Source organism: Mustelus asterias, chromosome 2, assembly GCF_964213995.1.
Source record: "Mustelus asterias chromosome 2, sMusAst1.hap1.1, whole genome shotgun sequence".
NCBI classification, from domain to species: Eukaryota; Metazoa; Chordata; class Chondrichthyes; order Carcharhiniformes; family Triakidae; genus Mustelus; species Mustelus asterias.
Genome location: NC_135802.1, coordinates 160,887,568 through 160,898,333, shown reverse-complemented (window position 1 = coordinate 160,898,333; position 10,766 = coordinate 160,887,568). Strand labels below are relative to the sequence as shown.

The 10,766-nt window shown below is 45.6% G+C and overlaps 1 protein-coding gene across 2 annotated transcripts; it reads right to left on the bottom strand.

Moving 5' to 3' along the window:
• Positions 1-220: 220 nt before the first annotated feature.
• On the bottom strand, positions 221-10,154 carry rnf152 (ring finger protein 152). Of its 2 annotated transcripts, XM_078200011.1 has the most exons (3): positions 9,901-10,154; positions 6,161-6,259; positions 221-3,264 (listed from the first exon to the last, which is right to left on the bottom strand). In XM_078200011.1, the coding sequence occupies exon 3, from the start codon at positions 3,069-3,071 to the stop codon at positions 2,451-2,453; it is 621 nt and encodes a 206-aa protein (XP_078056137.1). In that variant the 5' UTR covers positions 3,072-3,264; positions 6,161-6,259; positions 9,901-10,154; the 3' UTR covers positions 221-2,450. The 2 variants fall into 2 exon arrangements, with proteins under 2 accessions (XP_078056137.1, XP_078056128.1); XM_078200002.1 differs by lacking the exon at positions 6,161-6,259 and having other exon boundaries at positions 9,901-10,140.
• Positions 10,155-10,766: the final 612 nt, after the last annotated feature.

Sequence of the window (10,766 nt, the reverse complement as noted above, 5' to 3'; positions counted from 1 at the left end):
TGGAGGAAACCCACACAGACACGGGGAGAACGTGCAAACTCCACACAGACAGTGACCCAAGCTGGGAATTGAACCCGGGTCCCTGGCGCTGTGAGGCAGCAGTACGAACCACTGTGCAAAACCAAAAGCAGAAATCCTCCATGGCCTTGTTTTCCTGCAGACTGAAGCAACTGATATTTTCCAGAGACAAGTGTGTTGTCACTTGAATAAAGAAATTAGACAATGTTTATTGAAGTTTATTATAAACTCTTGAGTAATGTTGTCAATACAACCAGTGTCACAGTACAGTGGTCTATTTATATCAACGCACTCCTTACAATCATTATTAAACAAAAATGAACATCAATACAAAGAATGGGCATGTTCAGAACACTGCCTGGTAAAAAATAGGTCAGTGAGAAAAAGATTGCACTACTGCAGCTCCATGCATTTCTGTCTGTTACTAGAACACCGTGACAATACAACAGTCAGCAACTAAGCACAGCGGCTTCACTTCCTCTTAAAAAATACACATCTTTTGGCAGGTTACCACAGGTATGTGCACACATTGGCAGCTCAGAAACCTCAGCTGGCTTACTCACAATGACAGCTCTGTAAAACAAATAACCCCGTGAAAAAGGTTAAAACCATTTCACAACATGTGCGGGCAGCAGTCACTGTGAGATACCGGCTGGAGACGTATCACTGCTCTATATCAACCCGCTCTTGCTTGTTCCGTCAGACAAAAGAATTTGCTACCACTTGCATCCCACTGAACGAGAGCAGACTCCGGTAAAATCCCTGTCGCCCAGTTACCCCACTGGGATAACGATGAAGACTGTCCATGAAAATAGCCAAGCAAATTCAAATAAACGGTGGTTCCGCGGATATAATTGGTGGAAATGATTTTGAGGGAAATTGCTGCATTTCAGACGTGTCTGAACTTCCTACTTAGAAATCCGCAGGGAGAAACTGTGTAAAACACTGGATGCATGGAATGTTTACTTGTCTTGTCTCGAAAGACGACAAAGTCTAAATGAAAGCAGAGTGTGCAATTATCCTTTACCTGGAGATGTGAAGAAAGCCTGACAATGCACCCTCAACATTTCAATCTGGCTCCATCCACAGCGTCTAATTCTATTTCTCTGTCTTGTCAACTTAAGTCATAATGGATGGTTCTTCTCACTCGAAATTAGCTGGGACGCCAAGCATTGCTTTTCTGATATTCCTTGCCACCTCCATTCAAGCCTCTTCAAACATCTAGCACCAACCACAGGACACCAAATCACGTCTTTAACAGCGAATGAATTCACGTTTTTCTTTCCACATTTAAAACGGTGTGCATTCAAAGGCCAGTCATTTGTATTCAGTCAGGCAGAAAGGTGCAAAGTCCCAAACAGCCTGAAAGCCCCAGATGAGTAAAATCAGCCTTTGTCACATTAAAAATGACCATTTGTCTTTGCCGCTAGGTTAACTCACAATTTGAAGTTTGCCACTGTCGGAAATGACGTCCAATTGGATGTATCAAACATACCTTGTAAATAGATGAATTATCACACAATCAAATATGAACTAAAATAATCCACTAGCATCGTTCCGTTTCGCGCTGGCAAAAAAGTGTAACCACAATTCAGTCTACCATTTGTTCTTCAATATCTGCACACATAAAATATGGCAAACAGCCAGCCCCATTTAATAAGTGACCAAAATTGTCTAAATCCATTTATGTTCCCCCCGAATATACATCACTGTGATGAGTACTAGACTTAAAAACTGCTACTCTTGTATATACAAATCTAAAAGCAAAATAAAAACTAGATCAAGCTCAATTTGTTTGTCCAAAAAATTAAAATATTACAAGTATAGACCAATTTATACAATTGAGCCCCAAATAAAATGTCAATGTTTTTCTGTTTGTTTGACAGCACCTGTCTAAAACCCTGTTCTCCCATCCCAGAGGTGACAAAATATGAGCTTTACTTCTGGAGATTGCTACAACTCGATGAATGACAATGATTTAAAGCCCAGGTTTTGAAAGGATGGGCTAGAGATTTTGATGTATCTACTGATGCTGCCTACCAACATTAACAGCAGACGGACTCAAGTTACACTGTGAATACTTTTATTGCATCGCCCATTAAAGGGGAGACTATAGTTAATAGCGGTTTAGAAATACAATGCCACATAAAGGGAAGTTGCTTTCTATCAATTGTGCACGCTTTCTAGCTTCCACCCCTATCAAAATCCACCACAAAGTAGTTGTCAGCTGATCTAGCAGATTACACCTTAGGTAAGAATCACTTCCCAAATGAATCATTCTTGCAGTTTTATGCCTTTGTTCAACTTCCCCAGTATCAGTCTGTAGCCCATGCTTTAAGAGACTAAATGCTTTACGTTCTCCAGTTCAGAAATCGTCCGGGTATCGTGCACGTGGGTAAAATTTGAACGCCTTTTGCAGGTTGGTGATTATCTCAGCCACAGGAAATGGCGGTAAACCGCTTGGATATGCAGGACATGTTATGCAGGACGATGCCAAGCAGGAACAGGAGGACACACGCCACGAGTAGCACAGTGCAAACACCTGAGCAAGTGGAGGTTTTTACTCCTTCCCTGCCTTCCTCCTCTTCCTCGTCCTCCCGCAGTCCATTCGGCACCTGGTGCTGTCGAAGCTGCTGCTGTTCCCCGGGGATCAGCACCGCGGTTACCGTCTTCCGCTGATTCCCTGGCAGCAGTTGGCAGCCCCCTTCCCCCGGCAGCAGCGCATTCTCCTTTGTTACAGTCAGAGGGACCATGTAGCACCCGCTGCTTGGAAGCCTGATGAAGACGGGGGTGCGGTCGGAAGTGTGGGGGATGCTGACTACCGTGACGATCTCTGGGTCATCAGGCAGCTGGGATACCGAGAGGCTGGGCGAGAGCTTGGTGACACTCCGACACCAGGGGCACATCAGCTCCTTCTGACTGCTCCTCATCTGTTGCAGGCAGACAGAGCAGCAAGTGTGCTTACAGTCCAGTTGCTTAGGGCGGCGACAGGGGCTGTAGTAATTAAAACAAATCTGGCACTCCATTTGCGAGTCTTGGGAAACTGCCTCCATTTTTGCACGGTCCTTGTGTTTTGAAAGAGAATTCTAGGCTTCCCAGAAATATGGGCTCTTACTTCCTTCTCTCGAGCGGCCCTGCTTATCTGACTGAGGAGGTTTTCTAATCTGTCGGTACTCCTTCAGGAGGGAACAAGTTGTGTAAGGCGCCGTCACTTTCAGCAAACACCCAACTGATTTCTTTCATTACCTGCAAAAGAAGAGTAATAAAGATAAGACCTAAATAAAGCTGAATACGACCAGAGTGGTCACATGCTGGATGTGTTTATGGGTGAGCAGCTGCTCCTTACAAGTATTTGTTCCACTTTGTAAACTGAACTTGCCAAAATGTGTCCAAGGTAAACAACAGCAACTTATTTCCATATATCACCTCAAAGTTCCCAAGGAATTCCACAGGAACATGATAAAACAAAGTCTGATACCGAGCCACATAAGAGGATTATTAGGTCAGATGTCCAAAAGCTTAGTCAAAGTCTGAAGGAATCTCATTTATCCATTTGTGAGAAATGGGCATCACTCGCTGGCTAGCCTTTCTCACCCATTCTTAGTTGCCCGAGGGCAGTTGAGTCAACTACATTGCTGTGGTTCTGGAGTCACATGTAGACCAGACCGGGTAAGGATGGCAGATTTCCTTCCCTAAAGGGCATTAGTGAACCAGATGGGTTTTTCCAACAATCGACAATGGTTTCATGGTCATCAGTAGATTCTTAATTCCAGAAATTTTTTATGGAATTCAAATTACACCATCTGCCGTGGTGGGATTCGAACCCGGGCTCCCCAGAACATTATCTGAGTTTCTGGATTAATAGTCCAGTGATAAGACCACTAGGCCATTGCCTTCCCTTAAAAGAGGGAAGCGAAGTAGAGAGCGGAGAGGTTTAAGGAGGAATTTCCAGAGCTTAGGGAACTGAAGGTCCTGCAATCTGTGCAAAGCAATAAAAATTGGGGATATTCAAGAGGCCAGAATTCAAGGAGCTCAGAGATCTCGGAGGGTTGTGAGGCTGAAGGAGATTACAGATATAGGGAAAAACAAGACTATAAAGGGATTTGAAAACGAGGAGGGGAATTTTAAAGTTGCCCGAGGGCAGTTGAGTCAACCACATTGCTGTCACATGGAGTCACATGTAGGCCAGACCGGGTAAGGAGCCAGTGTGGATCAGCAATCACTGGGGGGGGGGGGGGGTAGGTTAACAAGACTTGGTGTGAGTTAAGACACAGACAGCAGAGTTTGAAATGAGTCCAAGTATACAGAGGGCAGAATGCGGGAGACCAGTCCAGTCTGCTTTTCAATAGTCAAGTGTCGAGGTAACGACAGCATGAACGAGTGTTTCAGTAGCAGATGAGCTGAGGCAGGGGTGAAGACAGGCAATGCTACGGAAATGGAAATAAGCAGCCTGAGTGGTGGCGTGAATATGAGGTCAGTAGCTCATCTTGGTGTCAAGTGTGACAGCGAGGTTGCGAATAGACTGGCTTAATCTCAGACTGTTGCTAGGGGAGGGGATGGAGTTGGTCGCTAGGGAACAGAGTTTGAAGTGGGGACTGCAAACAATGGCTTCAGACTTCCCAATGTGTAATTGGAAGGGATTTCTATTCATACCATGCTGGACATCAGATAGTACAACAATCACATGCTTATACATATTCCATGGTCCTATCACATATTAAACTGATCTTTCTCTTCACAGTAAGAAGTCTCACAACACCAGGTTAAAGTCCAACAGGTTTATTTGGAATCACGAGCTTTCGGAGTGCTGCTCCTTCATCAGGTGAGTGGAGGTTAGTTCACAAACACGGCATATATAGACAAAGACACAATCGCAAGATAATTACAGACTGGATCACTGTGCCCACCCCAGTCCAACGCCGGCATCTCCAAATCATGGCTTTCTCTCCACCCTCTCTGAGACTGCAGCGCTGTATTCTGCACCCTCTCCTTTCCTGTATGTTCTGTTTGTGATGTGGAGATGCCGGCGTTGGACTGGGGTAAGCACAGTAAGAAGTCTCACAACACCAGGTTAAAGTCCAACAGGTTTATTTGGTAGCAAATACCATAAGCTTTCGGAGCACAGCTCCTTCGTCAGATCCACTCCATCTGACGAAGGAGCTGTGCTCCGAAAGCTTATGGTATTTGCTACCAAATAAACCTGTTGGACTTTAACCTGGTGTTGTGAGACTTCTTACTGTTCTGTTTGTAACAGCGCGCAAGAAACAATACTTTTCACTGTATCCCAATATATGTGACAATAATAAATCAAATCAATTCAATATTCAGATCCTCCAGAAACCCAGTTTATCAAACACGATATCGTGCAATGAGTTTAACAAACGCATCACTGGGAACAAGCCCATTAAAGACGGAAAATAGATTCTTTTGAATGTATTACATTGGTGACTGAGGAAGAAGACTATAAAAGGTCAGCACACAGTCCAGCTGAACTGAGTTTGCATGCAGCATTTCCATCTTGGTTTGTTAACTGTGTCAAATTGAGGAACCCATATATTAATATCTGGTTCTTGCCAACAAGGGAATACTAAAAACGAACAGAGTCGGCCAGACAGTTTCCATACATCTCCAAATGGCCAGTTTCCAGAGAGTTGAAAGTAGTTTGCGTGCACTTTCCCTCATTTAATCATAGAATCCCTACAGTGCAGAAGGAGGCCATTTAGCCCACAGAGTCTGCACCGACTCTCCAACACAGCATCCCACCCAGGCCTTATGTCCATAACCCCACATTTTTACCCCACTAATCTCCCTCACCCACACATTTGGGGCACTAAGGGGAAATTTAGCATGGCCAATCCACCTAACCCACACATCTTTGGAGTGTGGGAGGAAACCGGAGCCCCCAGAAGAAACCCATGCAGGCATGGAGAGAACGTGCAAACGGGCAGTGACCCGAGGCCAGAATTGAACCCGGGTCCCTGGCGCTGAGGCAGCAGTGCTAGCCACTGTGCCGCCCTCAATCAGGACTAATGCATTGACAGCAGGGGACTGCAGAAGAGACAAGAAATACAACAAACCCCTGGTCTAAAAACAAACGAAAAGCTCAACAAATACATCTGTACATCCACCGGTATATTTTCACCTTGTCTCCATGTGAGTGGAAAGTTCGCTAAAGTTCGGAAAAAATGGATTTCCTTTTTTTTTATTTCAGTGAGTAAATAATCCAATCGTTCAAAACATTCTTTTTGAAAGGAAACGGAGAGATTAGTTGCATGTCAATTATAAAATACCGCCAAAATATTTCCTTGTTACTGAAGCTAAGTTTAAAGATTTCCGATATGTTACTCAGGGCATTCAAGGCTGGTGGTCAGGCAAACAGATTCACAGCTGGAGCTACCCACGGTTTGCCCCAGAATTCATTTATAGAATCATAGAAACCCTACAGTGCAGAAGGAGGCCATTCGGCCCATCAAGTCTGTTCCAACCACAATCCCATCCAGGCCCTATTCCCATAACCCCACACATTTACCCCCCCCCCCCCACTAATCCCCCGACACTAAGGTGCAATTTAGCATGGCCAGTCAACTTAACCCGCACATCTTTGAGCTGTGGGAGGAAACCGGAGCACCCGGAGTAAACCCACACAGACACAGGGAGAATGTGCAGACTCCGCACAGTGACCCGAGGCTGGAATTGAACCTGGGTCCCTGGCACTGTGAGGCAACAGTGCTAACCACTGTGACACCGTGCCGCCCCTATCTTTCCAACCTGTAGCTCATTTGTCCTTGCACAGAGATTAGAGCCCCAAATGTTATTGATTTACAAATGGTACAAAGATGGAAGTTACATTACCTTTTACATCTTCAGGATATCCCATGGCAATGAAATCACTGAAACAGTTGCCGTTGATGGCAAACACAGCAGCCAATTTGTGTACAGCAAGCTCCCACAAACAAATGAAATAAATGAGCAGATGAGCTATTAATGCAGTTTTGATTGTGAAATAAGTATTTAGGAAGACAATAAGGGAACTACTCTGCTCTATTTTAAATCTTTGGTGTCAACAGGTGAGGGCAAGCAGGTTTAGCAGGTTAGTTCAGCGTCTCATTTGACAGGCGGTACCTCTGACAGTGCGGCACGCATTCAGCACTGCACTGGAGTGTCAGTCTAGATTATGGAAGGATCTTCCGGCCGCGCTCACCCCAAAACTAGAATATCCCGCCCGAGGTCAAAGGACCTTTGCATGGTCGTTCCCCCCTCCCCCCTGCCTGCTATGATTCCCGTGGCAGACGGGATGGGAAAATTTGCCTGTACGTTCAAGTGTCTGGTTGGATCCATGACTTGGGGATGAGAATGGCACCACTGAGCCAAGGGTATTTCCCAAGGGTATTAATTCACCCACATGCTGCTCCCATTATTTGTTTAAACAGCACAAGAGCTTGGTGGAATGGTCAAGAATCCAGGAACACCAATTCAAGGTAATCGACAAAGAGAAGAGATGGTAGGAGGACAACCACTTTTCACAGTATTTCCGATCTGTGATTCACTGCCTGGGAGTGCGGTGGAGGGAGGTTAAATTGTGGCTTTCAAAAGAGAATTGGATAATGATCAGAAGAGAAAGAAAATTGCAGGGCTACAGGTGAGGGGATGAACTGAGTAGCTCTTACTGAGGGCCAGCACAGACAAAGGGGGGCAAATGTCCTCCTTTTGTGCTGTAATCACGCTATAATTCTATGTTCTCAGAAAAAGCAGCAGAAACTCTGTCAACACATTTGACCCTCTAGTGAGGAGCTGCAAGCCAACTTTCCTACTTGTCCTGCAAGAACCAGGAAAACACATCTGGATAGAATCTCATTTGGTTTTGTGACACAGGTTTGCATTGCACAATCGGCCAATTTCACAAGCACATCCTTTTTACCAGAGGTAGTCTGGAGTCTCCCAAGTTTATTGGGTGACACAGTGATTAGCACTGCTGTCTCACAGCGCCAGGAATCTGGGTTCAATTCCGGCCTCGGGTGATTGCCTGCTCGTTCACCCCGTGACAGCGTGGGTTTCCTCCGGGTGCTCTGGTTCCCTCCCACAGTCCGAAAGACATGCAGGTTAGGTGGATTGGCCATGCTAAATTGCCCTTAGCGTCCCAAGATGTGTAGGTTAGATGGACTAGCCATGGTGAATGTGTGGGGTTACGCAGTTAGGGTGGCAGAGAGGGCCTGTGTGAGATACTCTGTCAGAGTGTCGGTGCAGACTCGATGGGCTGAATGGCCTCCTTCTGCACAGTAGGGACTCTGTGATTGTGCTAGATTGTACAAGGATGTTCTTGGAAGCATGGGGAGACAAGGAAGATTAGTACTTTATTCATGAAATATCCCAAGACTTAATAAGCAGTTAATATGACATATTCCTCTTACAGCAAGGTTGGTTTCTACAGCCAGTCAAGCAATAAACACGAGCATCCGAAAATATGATTAAGGGTAAGCAAAAGAAAGAAGCTATTAAAAAAGAAACAAAAGAACTTAAAAATGCACATGTTCAACATGAACTCTTTGATCTGTAGGGGAAGACTGATTCTGGCTCTCAGTCCCATTGCCTGTCAGAGCGACACAATATCTACTGTAGCACAGTGGGACCCGCAGAATGGACTGCGGCTCCACAAGCCAGTTTCTTTGTCTCCAAGTACCCTACACTATCCATTTCACTTACTACTTTTAACATAAAAGGTACATGCTGGTAATGAACGTGACAAACTTTGTTTTTAAACCTGCGAGGAAGCAGGTGGGTTGGGTTTATATTAGAAAAAGGTATGACATTTCTTGCAGGAAGAAAAGAGGGGGGGGGGGGGGGATTCATAAGCTTAATTTCCAAAATATCAGAGCTGTCCACTCGATGCAAGTCCCAAAGTCTAATTTCAATGGGATCGATGTAGCGATGTGCAAATTAAAGCGATACATAATAAAACAAGGACATCTCTCCAAATAGCAGCCGCCTGGCTGTTTGGACACACTGCTGTAACCAAATAGCTACATCATTGCAGTCATTTCTCTTCCAAAATAAACAGGCTGCTCCTTTTTTTGGATTCTTTTGTTCTCTCTGCAGCTAATCAAATCCCAAAAACCTTGGCTGGTTAATTCACAGAAATGAAACAATGAGATGAGGCGAGACTGCTGTTTTTTTTAGATACATTGTAACCCCGGCGATGTCTTTGATCCCTCCAAACAGTTGCCTCTCCGACAGCAAGTGTTATTTCAGGGAGTAAATAAACTATTAATTGATCACGCCAACAATATAAAGCGCATTGTGGACAATGGTCGTAGCGTCTGATTTTAGTTTTTGTTGCTGATCTCCCTCCAGACAATCCCAGTACAGCACAGGAGAGGGCCACTCGGCCCATCGTGCTGGTACTATCCTCTCCTTCAGCAGCACTGACAGCGCTTGAGCCGCAGGGCTGGGATAGCCAGTAAGCACACACACAAAACACCAGCACAGCCCGGGCAAGAGGTGCTCACCTTTGCATTGGAAGTTAGGACAGTTTCTGAGACATTGGGTCGATTATTTCCCCCCCACCCCCTGGTTATTTTTTTGCAAAGGACAATGTCCACATCAACCTTCCTTCCCCCAGCATCGTGCAAAAACCCCGCATCTTACACTGGACCAACTCACTGCATCCGCTTTCAGCAGAGAGAGAGAGCACTTACTGACAGCTCCCTCTCTGCAGCTCCAGCTAGAGCCAAACATGTCAAACCCTCCCTCCCTCTCCCCCAGAAACCAGACACAGAGGGGGGTGCAGAGAGATAAATAGCAGCTGGACACAAACATACACCACCCCCCCCCCCCCAAAAAATACATGCACCCTCCCCAAATCTAGAGAGAAACAAAAACAGATACCTTCAACTAGCTCTGAAAGCACTAGCCAGCTTGCTGCTGTATTCACAGGCTGCAAATTCTTTCTGCTGAATGAATGCCTATTTATTTGCTTATTTTTTTCACGCTCTCACTTGCTTTCCAGATTTTTTTTCCCCCCCTCTCTGTGAAAATCACAGTCTGTGTGTCCGCCTCCTTTGCTTGCAGCAGCAGCAGCAGCCTCCTCTCCTGCCTGCCAGCAGTTGCAGCAGCTCCAGCTGTCTGGCTGCTCCCTCTGCGCTCGGATACATGTAGCCCGCTGGGCTGGCTGGCTGGGCCGCGCGGCCTGCTGGGAGTTGTAGTTCGGCGGGCGGCTCCGCCTCCTTTGCCGGCTGCTGGAGGAGACTACAACTCCCGGGCTGCACCGCGCAGCCGCGCGCGCAGGTGAGGGCTCATTGTTGCAGTTTGATTGACAGGTCCCTGAGCAGGCGGAGCCGCGGATGATTGACAGCTCGGTGCCTGGGCAGGTAACAGGGAAGACAATTATTCTTATCAATAATACAATAGGAGAAAATTAACAGGCAATTCTTTCAATGCATATAATGTCTTTCCTCCAATTTTCCAATCGACGTCGAGATTTTTCACATGTACTATCTCATACGCTTTCCTTATCAATTAAAACACCAACAAGAACAAAGCTTTGCAAACGATTATCAACTTGAGGGGCAAAATTTTGGCGATTATTGCAGATCCCTCCGAATAAAAGTCACCGTTTCCAAATCTGCAAACATCTATTCCTTCCCCAGCCCTCCAGAGCAACAGCCAGCCGGTGACTGAGATATATTCTACTACCATTCTTTTAAAAATGCATTGTAACATTTATGTTTTTTTAATATTAAGTGTTAGCATAA

Bases quoted from the DNA above. Each gene is read 5' to 3' on its own strand.
- rnf152 (XM_078200011.1), bottom strand. From the start codon at position 3,071: ATGGAGGCAGTTTCCCAAGACTCGCAAATGGAGTGCCAGATTTGTTTT.